This window comes from Hemicordylus capensis, chromosome 3, assembly GCF_027244095.1.
Source record: "Hemicordylus capensis ecotype Gifberg chromosome 3, rHemCap1.1.pri, whole genome shotgun sequence".
Taxonomy (NCBI): domain Eukaryota; kingdom Metazoa; phylum Chordata; class Lepidosauria; order Squamata; family Cordylidae; genus Hemicordylus; species Hemicordylus capensis.
This window is the reverse complement of record NC_069659.1, coordinates 43,379,484-43,398,946: the sequence shown is the minus strand read 5'-3', so window position 1 is coordinate 43,398,946 and position 19,463 is coordinate 43,379,484. Positions and strand designations below refer to the sequence as shown.

The 19,463-nt window shown below is 40.4% G+C and overlaps 1 protein-coding gene across 11 annotated transcripts in view; it reads right to left on the bottom strand.

Moving 5' to 3' along the window:
- NBEA (neurobeachin) overlaps nt 1-19,463 on the bottom strand; it is a 670,094-nt gene that overhangs the window by 79,535 nt on the left and 571,096 nt on the right. For all 11 annotated transcript variants that reach the window (XM_053311836.1, XM_053311837.1, XM_053311835.1 and 8 more), the window contains one exon: nt 8,902-9,021. In XM_053311836.1, the coding sequence (XP_053167811.1) occupies nt 8,902-9,021 (120 nt within the window). The remainder of the gene's footprint in view (nt 1-8,901; nt 9,022-19,463) is intronic.

Genomic DNA, 19,463 nt, shown 5'->3' with positions numbered 1-19,463 from the left:
GGAGTGTCTGATTGCTTTGGGGTTCAGTGGGTGGTAGGCACCCCTGGGTGCCTACCACTCACCCCAGTTTTTGTGCCCCCATGTACTCTGCATAGGGAATAATGGGCCAGTTCGACTCCTCATTATACCATACCCTATGTTGAACCTTTTGGAACTGGTCCAAGTTTGGATTCGAAACAAACCAAAGGGGGCTTTGAGCAAAACCAAAACCAAAGCTACCAAAGCTATTCAAAGCTGGTTTGAATTGAGTTTGAATTTGAACCAAACAGGCCAAACCAGTTGTGTGCACATCCCTACTTTCCAACCCCTTCTCACATTCCCTCTTTCCTCTAAAGTTCATTCCATGCCTTTATCTCCCCTCCCCACTTTCATGTTGATGTAATCTACTGCTCACATTGCACTACTTTTTTCTCTGATTTTGGTGCTTGGCTCACTGTGATTCACCTCTCCACATGTTAATTTGATTTTTCTAAACAGTGGTGCTTTTTTCTGAACCCTTTCCCTCTATGACAAGCATTCCACTATTGTTCATCTGTTTATTCCCTCTCCCGCCTAATCCTGCCTTTACTGCCTTCCATGGCTTCCGATTCTATGACCCTTTCACCTCACATCATCCATCTTTCTCCCCCCACTCTCTGTCCTTTTACCTTGACTCCGATGTTTTCTCCTTCTCTCTTATGTGCCTAGAACTCTGTGTTATGTCCTTTTAAAGATAAGAATGAAGCTCCACACTTCCTCCCAGTTCTCAGCAGTTTCTTATTATTTAAGTAACTGGTATGAAAAGTACAGTAAAAGCCATATCTTTAAAACATATCATCTATGAAGGCTAAAAGCCCAATACTATGAAAACCTATTTGAAAACACTGTGTTCCAGGGACTTACTCCTGGTTGAATGACTGCATAATTTTGTGAAGGCAACTCATTCATTCATTCAACTTATATACCACCCTTCCTAAAGTGGTTCAGGGAAGTTTACATTAAAATCAAAACCACATAATAAAACAATTAAACCCAGAAAATATTTAAACCAGATTAAAATTAAAATAAAAACTAGATATCATAAAAAGCCAGGCAAAAAAAAAAAGGGAAAAAAAAGAGGGTCCTTAAGGCTCTCCTGAAGGTCTCCAAGAAAAATAACCTTCTTATATCCATGAGGAGTGTGTTCCACAACCCAGGGGCAGCAACTGAGGAGTCCCGATCCCGGATCGCAAACTGAGCTGATGGACTTGATCTCGGGTTTGGTGTAGGAGTCCCCCAGGCTTGTGGTGCTGGGGGACTTCACTGTCCACTTTTGGACCAATTTGTCTGGGCTGGCTCAGGAGTTCATAGCAGCGATGACAACTATGAGCCTATCCCAAAGGTTCTCGGGACCAACGCACATTGCTGGTCACACGCTTGATCTGGTCTTTCACTCTGATCAGGGTGGTGTTCCATGGGTGGGGACTCCATGATTTCCCCATTGTCATGGACGGACCACCATCTGGTTAAGGTTGTACTCACAGTCACACCCCACCTTCACAGGGGTGAGGGGCCCATTAGAATAACCGAGAAGGTTATTGGATCCAATAGGGTTCCAAGAAGTCTTGGTTCTGCTGGTGATCCTGTAGATGCCCTGGTGGAGAACTAGAACAGCAAACTCACCAGGGCAGTAGACATGATCACTCCTAAGCATTCTCTCTGACCTGTTTCAAAAGTGGTATATAAAAGAATTATTGGGGCTGAAGCAGCAAGATAGACAACTAGAGTGCAAGTGAAGGAAGACTCGACTCAAATCCGACAGATTGCAACAAGATAAACGACCTCAGAACAGTAGTACTACTGCTGGTCACCTCCAGACTTGATTACTGCAATGCGCTCTATGTGGGGCTGCCTTTATACGTAGTCTGGAAACTGCAGTTGGTCCAAAATGCGGCAGCCAGGTTGGTCTCTGGGTCATCTTTGAGAGACCATATCACTCCTATCTTAAAAGATCTACACTGGCTGCCAATAAATTTCCAGGCAAAGTACAAGGTTTTTGTTATAACCTATAAAGCCCTAAACAGCTTGGGCCTTGGGTATTTAAGAGAATACGTTCTTCACTATGAACCACACTGCCCGTTGAGATCATTTGAAGAGGTTCGTCTGCAGTTGCCACCGGCTCGTTTGGTGGCTACTCAGGGACGGGCCTTCTCCGTTGCTATCCCGAGGCTTTAGAATATACTTCCTACTGAAATAAGAGCCTCCCCATCACTTACAACTTTTAAAGAGGCAGTCAAGATGCATTTGTTCACCCAGGTTTTTAATTAGATATTTTAATTGTGTTTTTAATAGTTTTAATGTTTTAAATTTTAGATTATTGTAATGATTTAACCTTTTTATTTGTTGTTTTCATTGTTTTGTTGTAAACTGCTCAGAGACTTGATTTTTGGGTGGTATACAAATGTGTTAAACACAATAAATAAAAGGCATTGGTAACAGAATGGAGCCCTGAGGGGTTCCCTGTGGGAGAATGTTGCTCCTGTTTTGAAGAGCAACTGTCACCAAGCTTGACCATCTGAAATCTTCCTGAGACATAGGAGCAGAACCACTGTAAAACAGTGCCTCCTATCCCCAAATCCCTTAGGCAACCCAGAAGCATATCATGGTTGGTAGTATCAAAAGCCACTGAGATATCCAAAAGAACTAGCAAAGTCACACTCCCTCTGTCAATTCATTGGCAAAGGTCATCCATCAGGCCAACTAAGGCCATCTCAAGACCATCTCAACCCCATAGCCTGCCCTAAAGCCTGTTTGAATTGGGTCTAGATAATCAATTTCCTCCAAGACTGCTTGGAGCTGGTCAGCCACCATACTCTTACTCAACCATGGGAGTTTGGTGACTGTCCTATAATTATCCATCATCAGGGGAGCCAGAGTGGACTTCTTAAGAGGAGATCTAAACACTGCCTCACTCAAGCAAGGTGACATCCTGCCCTTCCTCAGTGAGGTACTAACGTTTAATACCTTTAATTAAGGGTTTAATTCAAATTAAAGGTTTGTGCAAAACCTTTAATTTTTCAAAAATGCCCCCCAAAATTCAGGAACAAAACCTTATTTTTCATGTAATCACAAGTGTCATGAATCCACATAAATCAAGATAAGCCAGCATGTACTGCACACTACATAGGAAGATTTAATTTCTTATTTCTATTTCATTATAACCCATCTTTCTCTAAAGCATTTACTGAAAGAACCTTACAAATAAATATCTTTCAATGGGTGGTTTCATATGACCGCTGCCAAATCAGTAAGGCAGAAACCAAAGGTTCCCTAGGAGCCTGTGCTCCCATTGGGTGTGACGTCTGAGGTGGATCAGGGAAAGAGTTACCGAATTTTTACCAACCTGGTCAAGCCAACTTCAGTCCTTGGTTACAAATCTAAGGCTGAAGTCATTAAGAAGTCAATAACTCCAGATTTTGAAGTGCTTCAATTTGGTTGAATCATGTCAAGGGATAATTTCAAAGTTCCAGTGAAATGCACCATCTCTCTCTATATATTTCTCCTGGGTGTGCCAGGGAAAATGCGTCCCAGCAGCCCAGCTGATTGGCTGGGCTGCAGAGGCGCCGGATTGGCTGGCACACCCAGGAGGAGGAGAATTGGCCGGCTGTGAGCCAGGGCCGCTGGCGGGCCCGGCTTGATGACAGGTGGTGGCCGTGGGCCCGGCTGTGGTGAAGTGGTGGCGGGCCCAGCCAAGGGCCGAGGCGGCGGGTGGGCGGCAGTGGGCCCTGATACTGGGGCAGAAGGTAGGGGTGTGGGGAGAGGTGGCTGGCCTGTGGCCGGCTGCAAAGATTGGCAAGCGGCGGCAGCGGGCACGGCAGGCCGCGGAGGCGGTGCTTGTTGTGGCGGGCCCGCTGGCAGAACAGGCCGCGGAGGCGGCTCTCGGCCAGGTGGTGCCATGACCGGCCGCCGAGGCCAGGAGGAGCCCTTGGGAGACTGGGGTGGTAGGGAACCGGGTGGCGGGACTTTCCTGTTTACCGCACAGGAGGAGGAGGAGCGGCGGTGGCCCGGTAAGTAGAACTTTTAAAAATGCAGGGGGAAGGAAAGGGGGAGGGGAGGGCAAGAGGGAGTGGGGCAGGGGGGAGGGGAGGGCAAGAGGGAGGGGGCAGTGGGAGGGCAAGAGGGAGTAGGGCAAGGGGGAGGGCAAGAGGGAGGGGGCAGGGGGGAGAGGGACAAGAGGGAGTGGGGTAGGGGGAGGGGAGGGCAAGGGGGAGTGGGGCAGGGGGAGGGCAGGAGAGAGGAGCAGGGGGAGGCGAGGGAGGGCAGGACAGACTGGGGCAGGAGGGTGAGAGGGCGGGGAGGGTGAGAGAGGGGTGGGAGGGGGAGGGAGGGCAAGAGAGAGTGGAGTGGGAGGGAGGGGAAGAGAGGCGAGAGTGTGGGGCAGAAGGGAGGGAGGAAGAGTGGGGCAGGAGAGAGAAGGGAATAGCCAGCCCCAACGAGCACACAGATGCTCTGTGGGGGTTGGCTAGTTTATTATTAAAGTTATACCAAACAGAACAATCTAAAGTTCTTGACCACCTAATAATGTGTTGTGACTTTTCACATGATACCTCTTCCTCCCACTTTAGTCTGCTATCTGGTCAGATAGCTACGATTTTTACTACTTAATAAGCAACTACCTTTCATGTGGTCTTAGTGGTTTAGTGCTCTTTATTTTTTTCTGAAATAAAAAAAAAAACACCAATGCAACAAAGCTACCAGGGAGTTTTAAAAGGACAAAAAAGAATATTATAACATACATTTTATGTCTTTAAATATGATCTCTAGTTTATTTTAATAGCTCTGCGAAAACCCAAAGGTATTGTTAATAGTATTACATGTGTTATGTCTTTGTACGGGGAGGTGGGGTGGGGGGAATGCCAAAACATATTTCCTAATTTATAAGCTTGGAATAAACTGAAGCTGCTGAAAAATGAAACTTTAAAAGTACATCTCGGTGTAATAGAATACCACTATTAACACTAACATAATTGTATACCATAAGCCTCCAATCTGACATTTCAGTTTAATAAGTTTTGCTAGCAGTACACCATTTTATGGCCTACCTCTGAAATCACACCCCCTACAGACATTTTCATTTTTCTAATATAATTCACTGCAAGGTTTTAAAACTGCCATATCCTTCTACCTTTACCTGTTACTTTTCTTTTCCCCCACCCCACCCCACAAAAGGCTGATCCCCTGGTAGCCATTAATTTCCACAATCACCTTATGAGGTTCATTGAGTTATAAGGACCTCCATTAACTGTATTAATTTACAATATGTCACCTTAATGACATTTTGTCATAGCTACCTTTTCTGACATCTGAACACTCTTGTCCAAGAGCAATATAGTATGTATGAGAGGCATTCAAGGAAATTAGTTTTTGAACGCTGCATTCTTTGGGTGCCAGAATTACACAAATTGAAAAGGGAAATAAAAAGGGAGCAGTAGGAACAGTAGGAAATGTGAAAAATGAAATGGATAAGTTGTAGTCATTTTCAATCGGTCAGCTTGCAGAAGGATCACTCTACTATTATTCATTTTTCATTGATTACTAGAAGTAAAAGCCAACGTTTAAAAAGTACAATGACAAATACATGTTTTTATCCACAGGTCTCCTTTGTATACTACTGTGTTATGGGGAAGGGCTCTAGCTCAGTGGCAGAGCACATGTTTCACATGCAGAAGGTCCCAATTCAATCACTGGCATTTCTAGGTAGGGCTGGGGCAAGAACCTTGTTTCAAAACCCTGGTGAGCCATTGCCAGTCAGTGTAGACCATTCAGAGCCAGATGAACCAATGGGTTGTCTCAGTATATGGCAGCTTCGTATGTTAATGTGCTAATCTGTCTAACATGGCATTATGTAGCCTTTGTTTATATTATGCTAAGGGAATGCTTGTTTTTGAAAACCTTATGCCACAATCCACTGGGTATTATCAAGGGCCAACTGATGGTTGTGTTCTATCAAGCAGCCAGAAGCTTTGTTTTCATTATTTCATAATGTGAAAATGAAAGAAAATATACGCTGAAAATGAAAGAAAATATATGCTGAAGAGAAGAAAAAAACACGTTCAAGCAATTTCTGATGGACATCAATATGTAAATATCAATTATATTCTATTACATGAATTTATTATGTGCCTTGGGGTTCCTCCAGCACTGAAGGTGGTATATAATTCTTTTAATAGATAGATAGATAGATAGATAGATAGATAGATAGATAGATAGATAGATAGATAGATAGACAGAATTGCAAATTCTTTATGTTCATAGATAACATCTGTCTATCATCTCCTAACTGACGTAGGGAAATAAAAACGTAATTCCGAGTAAGTAAGTAATATGTTTATTGTTGTGACCACAGGTCATAACACAGTAATTCTGAGTATCTTCTTGTGCAACTTTAGCTTGTGAATACTCTGCATGGGCAGAATTACATTATCACCTGGTGTGCCATGTTGGTGCACTAGAAACAAATGGTTTTCCAGTATTAAAAAGTTTTTTCTCTTCAGCAGAGGGAACTGAAGCATCGGGGCAAATCTATCTATATAATTTTGGTTTCCCATAAAATGAATAAGCATTCATCCATCTTTGGAAAACTACAGAGCAAGACTGCTGGTGCTTAAAATAGTAACGACCACCACCAAGTGGAGAGTGAAGAAAGTCAACAGGTGCTGAAAAACATCACAGTGTAATGTGGGCAGTGACAGACCTGCCCACGTCACCATGGGGCTGTAAGACATGTGGAGACACTGCAATGCAAGAGGACAGTACCCTTGTACTGTCACCCTTGTGTGATCACAGTACAGCACCCTTGTGTGGTCACATGTTGCATGTTACTTCTATGGGAATAATGGAAGTAGTGCAATTGCACCAGTGCTAGTGGTACTGCCCTCTTGTGCAGAAGTGTTGCCATGTTTGTAGAGGAGGAGAAGTGTTGCCATGTTTGTAGAGTAGAGGAGGCAGATCTGGCAGCACCCACATTACGCTGCAGAACATGTAAGCCAATGTTTACACCAAGGTTCTGTGTAGCATCTGGACAGCACGGATGTTGACAAAAATCAAATAGAAATTAATGAGAGCCAATAATATATACAAAATTAATAATATATACAAAAACAAAATAATATAAATGTAAAGTATTTATTTCAGTTTATACGGTGTATTACCCTACACGATTAGTATGCTAATGTACTAAAGAACTATAACACATAGATCACAAAGATACAGACTGATTTGGAGCACTTCTAGTATTCTTGAAATATTACTTAATATTAAATCAACTCGCACACTGTAACTGCATCAATATGGCCTGGCAAAGTGACCTAGCTATTTGAACAGTTCAAGTTAATATGTACTTTATATATCTAGAGGGAGTCTAACTGAAACATAAGACTGGCAAACAAATATTGCTGTTTGACATTCTGTTCAGTGTTAGAATTGTGTAACAAGAGCTGCATTGGTAGAAGTCTCCTCTTCACAGCTTTGACCAGCATGCTGCCAAGCAGGGAAATGTGGGGAGTGGCGAGTGATTTTTAATACTTTCTCCTCCCCACAAAAGGACTTCTTGACTTCAGGAATATGTGCTTGAGGGCTGTGCAGTCCTGGGAATTCTGCCCTAGTGGATTGGGATGCTACACTGTGCTTTTCCTTTGCAACAGAAGATATAACCATAAAAAGTATCCATTATTTTTCATTTGGAGAAAAATGTGAATTATTTAATGTGTAAGCTCATGTTGATGCTTCCCTAGCCAAAAGCATGCCTTTCTCTGTAATGCTGATTATATATATCAAATGACATTGATTTCCAATGGAATCCAAATCATACAAGGACCTAGTAACAGTTCTTAAGTTTACCTTTTCTTTGTTCAACCAATTATTTCTCCCTCCTAAGTCAGAGCAAAAATTCAATATATAAATAATGTAACTCCTAGTAACATAAGTATAAATTGATTTTGAGATCATAAGTACCTATAAAAGAAGGCTCTAGGAATGTGCATTTTAAAAAGACAAAAAGAGGTCTAGGATAAATACAAAGTAGTAACTTCAAATATCTTCTTCCGTTTCAGATCCCAGGCAATTCCTTGAGAATAATGCAACATTAATTCCATATATGTGTGTGTACAAAAGCAAAACACAATAATGGAAGATTTAAAATCAAAAAGATCACACTACTAATGTTTAATGCAGTCTGGAAATACTATGCTAATTGATAAGCAGGAAATTATCTTATTTGTTAAAATAAAGCATGAACATAGGGTTCACTTTCATAAAGTCCCATGTAAACACACAAAAACATTTATATACAACAATGGGTGCATAATAACAATTGTGAAATTAACCTGCTCTCCGGCTGTTTCTATGTATTGTGTAGATATTGGTTCAATCTGATGTGTACTGTTGCATAATATCCCCAGGCACAGTGAAGTAAAAGCTAAGGCTTACAGAAAAGCATACATTTTAAATGTGTCTTGTCATTAATGCTTTATTAATTGCCCCAGGCAATGCAAAGCCAGAGCTCAGCGAGCTATAACAATATGACACTTTAAGGTCAAATCCAATCTTGCAGTTTTTATGGAATGGGCCAAATATTGAGTTAACAGCAGGGAAGAACAATTTATTGGGCTTTTCTCTATCTTGTGATTATTTGATTTAAATTAGAATAGATTTCTTTGCAGGAACAAAAGACGTTTTAAGCACTCGAATATTGGAAGAGTCTTTGTTTCCTACAGTGTATAAAATCTGCCTCTTTAAAGTAATGATACAACCTTCCCCTTTGTTCATATGTGAAACAAAACGTAAGAAATGCACATGAGCCAATGGTAACTTATCATCTGACAGTTACTCAGGTTTTTTGGTGTGGGGTTTTTTGCATGTACAAACATAAAACTTTAACCCTACCTTCACATCTGAAGTGTCTCTTTGGCTAGTTCTCCATGATCTTGCCACTGAAGAGAAGGTTCGATCTGGATGATCAAATTTTCCATCATTTGCATTGAGGAAGAAGGTTGTAAAAGGCTCCTACAACCAAAAAAACACCCCCCAAAAAAACGAGACACATGTAACAAGTGAAGGGATTATATAACAACTCACTAATCTGAGTGCAGTCTAGATTTAATGCTTTAAATTAATGAAGGAATTAATAAAGAATTAATTAACATTTCACATTAATACATTGCTTATCTATCTGTCTATCCATCCATCCATCGATCCTTCCAACATATTTTTATACTGCCCACAACCTGGGTGGTTTACAGTTAAAATCATTTAAACATTAAATCAATTAAACAATTTTTTTTTCCAAATTCAATTTTTATTAATTTTAACAATAATAATATTGTCATTGATTACAAATAGACAAAAGTGGACTTCCCGCACACATCTCTTCGTGAATCATCAGCTATAAAGTTTACCCTTGCTATAATAATAGTTCAAAACATAAATTTAAACCCTTACAAACACAGCTAATCTACCCAACCTGCAGTTTTTTTTACTAAAGTCCGAACCCTGCTGTAAAGTCTATAGTAGGAAAATAATTCTTTAGATACAACAAGAATGGTTTCCAATCTTCTTTGAAGCATTCCAAATTTTGGTCTCTTATTAGTGTTGTAAGTTTTGCCATCTCCGCATATTCCAAAATTTTAATCAGCCAATCTTCTTTTGAAGGCAGTTCATTACTCTTCCATTTCTGTGCATATATAATTCTAGCCGCCGTAGAAGCGTACATAAAAAACATTGAATTAGTTGTAGAAATTGCACCTTGTATTATTCCCAGCAGGAAGGATTCTGGCCTCTTAGGAAACGTCATTTTAAATATTTTCTTTAACTCATTGAAATCAATTAAACAATTAAAATAATTCAAACATTAAAATTATCAACATTAAACTCATTTTAAAAACCCATTAAAATATTAAAACTATAAATCTAATTAAAAGCCTGGGTGAATAAATATGTCTTCAGTCTCTTCATGCAACTACCACTATTAATGAATTATAATACAGACCAAAAGCATCTAAATCCTGGAGTGGAAGAATTACAACAATATAATGTGTTGGGTCTACATGAGAATGCTGTCATCAAGAGACTGGAGGAGTACAATTCATTTACGCGTGATGTCCAAAACATTCCAGAGACTATTTATGTTTCATATATTGGATAGACTACAAAATAATTTTAATTTGGGGAACTTCTGGAATATTTTCTTGCATGTGAAATATAGCTAGAGATTCTAATAACAGAAATATGAATTACATATTGTAGTATAGCAGCAGCAATAGGAGTAAGAACATAAGAACAGCTCTGCTGGATCTGGCCCAAGGCCCATCCATTCAAGCATTCTGTTTCACACAGTGGCCCACCAGATGCCCCTGAGAAGCCCGCAGGCAAGAGGTAGGGGCATGCCCTCTCTCTTGCTGTTACTCCCCTGCAACTGGTATTTAGAGGCATCTTGTCTCTGAGGCTGGAAGTAACCTATAGCCACCAGATAGACCTGTCCTCTGTGAATTTGTCTAATCTCCTTTTAAAGCCATCCAAGCTTCTGGCCATCACTACATCCTGTGGCAGAAAATTCCATAGATTAATTATGCTCTGTGCGAAAAAGTACTTCCTTTTGTTGGTCCTAAAATTCCCAGCCTTCAATTTCATGGGATGATCCCTGGTTCTAGTGTTGTGAGAGAGGGAGAAAAATTTATCTCTGACCATTCTCTCTACTCCATGCAGAATTTTATACACCTCTATCATGTCTCCCCATAGTCACCTATTTTCCAGCCTAAAAAGCCCCAGATGCTGTAGCCTTGCCTCATAAGGAAGGTGCTCCAGGCCCCTGGTCATCTTGATTGCCCTCTTTTACACCTTTTCCAGTTCTGCAATGTCCTTCTTAAAATACGGTGACCAGAACTGCATGCAGTACGCCAGATGTGGCTGCACCATGGATTTGTATAAGGGCATTATAATATTAGCATTTTTATTTTAAATCCCTTTCCTAATGATTCCTAGCATGGAATATGCCTTTTTCACAGCAGCTGCTCACTGAATCAACACTTTCAACGAGCTGTCCACCATAACCCCAAGATCTCTCTCGTGGAGCATTTCCAGACAGCGTGGCTTTACTGAGAGTTCGGATTTAACGCCCCCCCACCCAATGATGCAAAAAGTGGATTTTTGTGAAGTTGGGTGTTTGTTTGTATTTTCCCCAATGTGCATCACTTTACACTTACTTACATTGAACTGCATCTGCCATTTTGTTGCCTGCTCACTGAGTTTGGTGAGATCCTTTTGGAACTCCTCACAATTTCTTTTGGATTTCACTACCCTAAATAGTTTAGTGTCATCTGCAAATCTGGCCACTTTGCTGATTACCCCAACTTCTAGAACACTTATGAATAAGTTAAACAGTCCCTTGGGGGACATCACTTCTTACTTCCCTTCATAGTCATAGTAGTAGATATGTGCCCAATCCAGGACAGTTACTAATAAAATAAATGTTCCAGTTAAAGTCAAGCACTTTTAGTCCCTTGGTTCCAATGGCAGAGATGTAAATAAGTGCTCAATTTGCCTAGTCAAAGCTACTTGAGAATGCTTAAATGTGGCTGGATCATGAATCAAACTATGTCGTTAAATGCATTTTAATATTAGCATGGAGCGGCATATTTTGTATTATATGCTAAATAAGATAGTTTTGTACAATTAGTAAACAATCACACACTGAAGCTGAATTACCATGAAACCTTACATATGGCAATTACCAGTTTTTTGTTTTTTAAACTGCAAGGACCTGTTTCAGCCTGATCATATGAGCACTGCTCTTCACTTCAAGGGCTGCCAATGGGAGAGGCGTGGCAGGTAACTCTGGCATGCAGAATAGTATGAGGGTTGAGAATATGAAAGGGGTGACACAATGAGGCTGTTCTCACATGAAGCCAAGGATGGGCTAAGGCAGCCAAGCCCATTCTTGGCTGCTCGTAAGAGCCAGCAGGATTGCGGCTGATCCTGGTGGTGCTTTGGTGGCAAACCTGCTTGCAGACCCAGCCTCCTAAACAAGGTTAAGGGAGCGAACGCTCCGTTAGCCCCGTCTTTTTTAGTGTGTACTGTGCAGGCTGCTTTTAGCTGGTGCTGTAGCAGTGACCACACATCACTGCTGAGATACCCACAATGCATTGCACTCTTGCACGGGTGCATCATGGGATTTCCAGGGTCTGGACCCTTCACACTGCCTGGGCCAGCGGAGGATTGTCTAGGTGCACAGGGAGCATGCCCAGCAAGGACTGATAGATCGTCTGTGGGGAAGGTAAGTTTGAGCAGCCTTCCCCCACCGCCCGCCCTCAAGCCCTTCTCACTAATTGTGAAAAAGGGCTCAATATGTTAGCAATTGTTTGGCATTAATGTATAAAAATGTTTCAAACAAATGTTGGAAATGTGGACACTCTGAAGGAATCTTTTTTCATATGTGGTGGACTTGTAGGAAGGCTAAGGCCTTTTGGGACATGATATATAATGAGTTAAAGAAAATATTTAAAATGACATTTCCTAAGAAGCCAGAATCCTTCCTGCTGGGAATAACGCAAGGAGTGTTTTCTACAACTAATTTAACATTCTTTATATACGCTACCACAGCGGCCAGAATAATATATGCACAGAAATGGAAGAGTAATGAACTGCCTTCAAAAGAAGATTGGTTGATAAAAAGTTTGGAATATGCGGAGATGGCAAAACTTACAGTACTGATAAGAGACCAAAATTTAGAATGCTTTAAAGAAGATTGGAAACCATTCTTATTATATTTAAAGAACTATTTTCCTAATATTGATTTTACAACAGGGTTTGAAATCTAGTAATATTAGCAGGTTGGGTAGATCAAAATCGTGTTTGTAAGGTTTAGATCTATTTTTTGAATTATTATTATAGCAAGGGTTAATTTTATAGTTGGTGATTCATGAGGAGGTGTGAGCGGGAAGTCCATATTTGTTCAATATGTTGTGAATGTTAAGATATTGTTAAAATTAATAAAAATTTAATTTAAAAAAGTATGTTAGCAATTGTGCAGACCCCTGCAAACTGAGTAAAGCAGCATATTTTAAAACGATGTTCATCTCACTGCTAGTGTCTACCTCATGCTTATTTTTAGATTATGAGCCCTTTTGGAACAGGGAGCTTTATTTTATTTTATTTATTATTTTTCTAGGCAAACCAGTTTGAGAACTTATTGAAAAGTGGTATATAAATATGTTGAGGAGGAGGAAAAGGAGATGGCCAGTGATGGGCTGGAATTGATATGCAAGCCTCGATCAAATTTTGGCTATTACAGATTAAAATTCCCTTCTTGCAATAGCTTTAAAGGGAGCAGATGTCCTGACTCTCTCTGAAATACAGAAATAATGCTTAATGTAATTTTTTTTCTCAACAAGAAGAGAAAGTGTTAATACGGTGGCTTCAGGCTTTTCTCCTTCTCCATCTCCCCCACCAATTAACACCATAGGATATACTTATACTTAGCATCAGTGATGGCATATATCTTGATATGTCCATGCCAAAAATCTGAACAGTTTTATTCATGTTATCCAAATTAATTCTCATACTCCCAGTAGACTATTCTTACTCTGCTTGCAGAATCCACCAAACCAAGATGCATTAACTGAATTCAAAATTAACCTTATGTTTATATCACATTCATTGTTTTAGCCAGTAACTCTTTAATATCTACTGAATCACATTCTTAGAATAAAACAGGGGGAACAGATTCATATCAGCATTTAATGTGTTCAGTTATATGGATGAATTCATAGTGATGTACTCCAGAGCATTTCTAATATCAACAATTCTTGGGTGATGAGAACAGGGTAATTACAATGCTTTGCGTCATTAGATTAAATACTTTGGGAGCTGTTAAGTTCTGTTAATCACACAAGTGGTCATTAAAAAAAAAAAAAGGAAACTTGTACCCAAAATACAATATTTGGCAGCTATAGTTGAAGAAATTGTATAGTCTGGAAAGTATGATGAGTTTGAAACATAATGCCAAATATGGAGTAACATGGAACACAATTGTGTCTGAGCAGCCTGGTTCTGGGCAGAGAATTTTATTTCATGGTAAATCAATGTAGGTATATACGATATGCACTAAATTGTTCAAATGTATTTTAAAAATTGTCAGATATTTTCAAGTGTGGTTTGCAAATAAATTGACAACTATGTGTAGTTACTAGCTACGGTTATGAGAATGTTTAAATAATGTTACTGAATGTTATTTATTATTTTATTTATTTTTTACATTTTATATCCCGCTCTTCCTCCAAAAAGCCCAGAGCGGTGTACTACATACTTAGGTTTCTCCTCACAACAACCCTGTGAAGTAGCTTAGGCTGAGAGAGAAGTGGCCCAGAGTCACCCAAAAAGGTTCAAAAGATTTATTTATCATATGAGCAATGCAGTGCAATGCAAAGCACGTTCATAGAGGCAAAATTGCTGTGTACATATTTCAGTAGAGACAAAAGGTTCAATGCACTTGAACTGCCGGTTCTGTGCACACCCCTACTAGGGTGGTACCTACTGAAATACTAACCAGCTTCGAACCATGGTGGATAGGTTTGGTTTTGGTTTTGCTTGAACACCCCCCATGATTCAGTTCGAATTTGAACCCAATTCGAACCGGTTCTAAAAGGTTCTACATAGGGTATAATGGGGATTTGAACCAACTCATTATTCCCTATGTGGAGCACCTAGGGGCACAAAACTGGGGTGGGTGGTAGGCATGGCAGGTTGAGCCAGAACTCCCCCAGGAAGCCCCAAATTGGTGGGGTTTATGGGTGTTTTTTTAAAAGAATTTTTAAAAAGATTTTAGCTTGTTTCAATGCAATGAATGGACAGTGTGTGACTTTAATTGCAAAAATGCAAAAATTGAAAAAATCTTTAAAAAATCATTAATAATCACATGAGTGTCTGATTGCTTTGGAGTTTGGTGGGTGATAGACCTAACCCGGCTTTGTGCCCCTAGGTGCTCTGAATAGGGAATAATGGGCCAGTCCAAGTCCCCATTATACCCTATGGGAAAAATCCATTTAAAACATTAAATATTATAGGAGTATCCAATTGCTTTGGGGTTTGGGTGGTAGTTGGCACCCATGGGTGCCTACTACCCAACCCAGTTTTGGAGGCTCAAACCACTTCATACCAGTTCAAACCTGTCTGAATAGTACCAGGCTCTGTTTGGTTTGAACTCGGACCGGCATTGCCAATTCAATGCTCTGTTTGGTTCGAGTTCAAACCTTCAAACGGAACCGGTTCAAATTCAAACCTGTTTGCACACCCCTAAGTCCTACTGCTGCCTCCATGCCTATCCCATCACGGGTCTTGTCTTTAAACAGTCCTCGACAGACTTCACAGTTTTCACAAGAGGATGAAATCCCATCGCACTGGATTTCTAACCCTTGTGAGATCTTGGTTTTTGGACATCCTGAGCCTTTCCCTGGCCTCCCAGCCATCTGTCATTGCCTATCTTCACCCAATCAGCTCTCTGGTGAGATTCTGGAGTTGAGGTGGCATGCTCTGGGTGTGCTGCCATCCCCACCACCAGGGGAACTGTTGGGGCACCCTGACACAAGCATATTCCTCTATATAATGCATGAAGTGGCCCATAAGTACATCGCAGCTAGTGATGGGTTGGGGGGGAATTCACAATGCCTGTTCCTGTGTGTGGCTTATGTAGTGAGATCGTCAATATATTCAGTTGCTGAGTCTTATAAAGAGCCCCTGGTGGCGCAGTGGTAAAACTGCTGCCCTGTAACCAGAAGGTTACAAGTTCAATCCTGACCAGGGGCTCAAGGTTGACTCAGCCTTCCATCCTTCCGAGGTAGGTAAAATGAGTACCCAGAATGTTGGGGGCAATATGCTAAATCATTGTAAACCGCTTAGAGAGCTCCGGCTATAAAGCAGTATATAAATGTAAGTGCTATTGCTATTGCTATATTCAATAAAAGGGCTTAGACTATGGAGGCCATGGGTAGAGGGGGGAAATGTGCACCCCTCCTCCAATTTAATAAAGACTATTGCTGCCTGGTAAATAAGCTGCCTGGCTTACAGGACAGCAACAGTCTTTCATACATTGGAAGAGCAGACACAAATCCTTCTCCTTTATCACATGGTCTCCAAAACCACCCATAATTAATTAGACAAATATCTATATAGCAAAAAAATGCATCACGTTAGTGGTGCTTGATGTTTTAATTATGGTTCCCTTCAATTAAAAAGAACGCAGTGGCTGATATCCTACCAATGAAGTGCTTGCATAATGAACAAAGTTGCACTAGCCCATGAAGATTGCATAGTTGCGCTAACCCACCCCCCCAAGGTTTGTGCAATTGCACAAACGTTCCATTTAAAACAAATGAGAAGTTGCACAATATTGTCCAAACACAAGCTTGCTTGATGTAGCAACGTTAGTCTGGAACACAAGCTCCAGAATAAGCGCAAGGATTCTTGCACAAAAGCATTGCGCTAGCACAGTATCTCTCTGCAAGAGCTTCATTAGGCTGTCAGTCATCATGTATACGGAGCAAAAGGGATGCTTTAAATAATCGGTCTTGCTGATACTGAAAAATCTTAAATTTATTAGTAGGAATAAAAATAACTTGGGGGTTTGAAAGCTCTTTTTAAAAAAATCCTCTACATGTTTATTTATTCTTGTAGTCTGTTTTGGTTGAAGCTGTGATTCTAAAATCAGAAGCAAGTGGGGATTATTTTTTTTTAAGTCAGAAAAATGTAATTATACTAAATTATGTTAAAGCATAGTTAAAGCATAATCCTAAATTCCATGACAATATTATTTAAGAGTCTGAGACAAACACAAAAAGCAAGAAAATTCATAGTCAAGGATTAAGCCTTTAATAGTTGAACACTGCAGGGTGCTCCATTATACTAACCTATGGTGTCTCTCTTTGGGATTTTTTTTAATCCTTAACAGTGATGCTTCAGCTCATCTACATTTAGCACATAGCCTCTGCATTATTTAAAATAATTTTATAAGCATATAAACATGCACACAGTACTTCCTTCTATAATGTGCTCTAATTTTTAAAATGTTATACCATATTATATAGTACTATAGTTCATGTAAAGATATATATGAGCAATAGGTGTTTGTACTTGTGAAGTGTGCAAAGAGCTGTCAGAGAACTCCAGTGCCAAGTGGAAAGCTCCAAAGGAGCTCATGTTGAAAGGGGGTTTCAAACTGGTTCCATTTGGGACCAACAGTTGGGGAGCAGCTGTCAGGGAGAAGTCTTGCCAGCAGTAGAGGGGAGCAAAGCAGCCTTCATAATTTTCCTGATAATGTGTTTTAAAAGGTACATGGTAGTTTGAAGGAAATGCTGTTTGTCTAAAGAGAGACACCTGAAGTGTGCTGAACAATATGAAAAATGGTTCTGTTACCTACAACTGTATGGGGCCATTGCCCTAAAAGATATTAGGATTGCACTGGACAATTGTGTAATCCCAGGATCAACACGCTCTGCAAAATTGCACAAAATAATGGTAACATCCTGCTTTACCACTGTGAAAATCTAGAGGCAGCCGCAGAAATTTTGCTGCCAGGCAGTGATGTGTGACCCAGGTTCCCTTGCAACAATGCATGAATGTTGGGCTGCAACTCTGAGATTGTGTGTAAAGGATTCTTGGGTGCACTTCTAAGATTGCAAGCTGGTTAATTGCCACCGCTGAAGATACTGCCAGGCCCAGCAACCACTCAGGTTGCTCACATGGGTAGGCTTGGTCCGAAAGAAGAATGAATTTTGAAAGCTTAACCATATCAAAATAAAGACATCAGAGGAGAATTACCATATCTCACAGTGATCACAACTACACGTTCAATTTCTAGAAGTGGCATGTCCATTTTTTTAAAGACAGAATGTGTGATTGCAACATGAACTAACCTACTCACATTCATTTAAAACTATATCCTAATAACTAAAATATAAGAACTGCTTTTTAATCAATATCTGGGGTCATCATATCAAGCCTTTAAGTGTCAGGACTGACAGGCTGATGGTGCAGTCAAGGCAGAAGCCGGAAGGCATGCAGTGGGTCATAAACTATAGAAAACCTCTTAGAGGAGATTCTAAGCTAAAACATCTCTGTCTCTTACAGACCTCATAGCCTATATGACTGAAAATGCAGATATACATTCAGTCTTTAAAAAATCCAAACTACTTTTCTATCAGTCAGATATAATGTGCATTCTGTTGCACTTGTGAGTGAAAACTATGTTGAAAACAAGTTTTGTGATTAACTCATTATATATCACACAATTTGGTTTAGAAAAATATATTATACATATGTCTGAACAGTACTTATCACCACACATGGTGTAAAAGTAATCTCTGAATGTTTTACATTTCTAAATGGCTGTTTTTAATAGTTTGTTTTATGTTGTTATTTCTGTGGTTGTTTTTGTGAACCGCCTAAAGTTGTTGGAGTCAGTGGCACAACAAACAAACAAACAAACAAACAAACAAATAAACAAACAAAGGCGTTCATTTAAATAACATACAACACAGACAGATAGATGCAGAAGATGGTTATTGGTCTGAGCACAATACAATTCAATATTTTACCCTTGAACAATGGTTGGCAACCATGTAAAGTTATGTAACTGACTATACTAAAAAGATAACCTTCCATGATTTTAAAGGTCATTGGTCTTTCTGGTTCAAAATCCTGATTATGCCAAAAGCAAATAACACGATCCAGAGCATTCAGGCAATCATTAAGCACCTCATATTGCAATCCTGAGTTAGAAAGCAGAGACCAATATTTGATTCTAGCAAATATGTTTGTGACGTCCTTCATCATAAAACTTTGTAACTTGACTTTACTTTGATTAGTATTGTCCTAAATAAAAGAAATACTCTTCTGCTACCTCAGATTACAATTTATAATTCAAAAGAACACTTAGGCTCACAAACTGTATTCTGTATAAGCAGTTATCAATATATATTGTACATTCTGCCCCCACCCCACCATCTCTAAGAAAAGTAAAGGTAAAGTGTGCTGTCAAGTCAGTGTCGACTCCTGGTGACCACAGAGCCCTGTGGCTGTCTTTGGTAGAATACAGGAGGGGTTTACCATTGCCTCCTCCCGTGCAGTATGAGAAGATGCCTTCTTATAGTGCTGCTGCCTGATATACGTGTTTCCAGAGGGGATTCAAACTTGCAACCTCTGGCTTGCAAGTCAAGTCATTTCCCCACTGCTCCATTAGGTGGCTCAGGTAAGAAAGACAATGTAAGAAAGACAATGAGCGGGGTCTCACGATTGGTGGGACCCGGTTTGGTGAGCTGAGCGGGGAGAGCAAGCTGAGCGGGAGCCCTTGGCAGCTGGATTGGCCAACCACACGATTGCTGCCAGGGGCTACGGGGAGCGGGGAGCGGTCGGCCTCCGGAAGCTCCAGTATGCCCTGCGCAAGTGCGCAGGGCATGCTG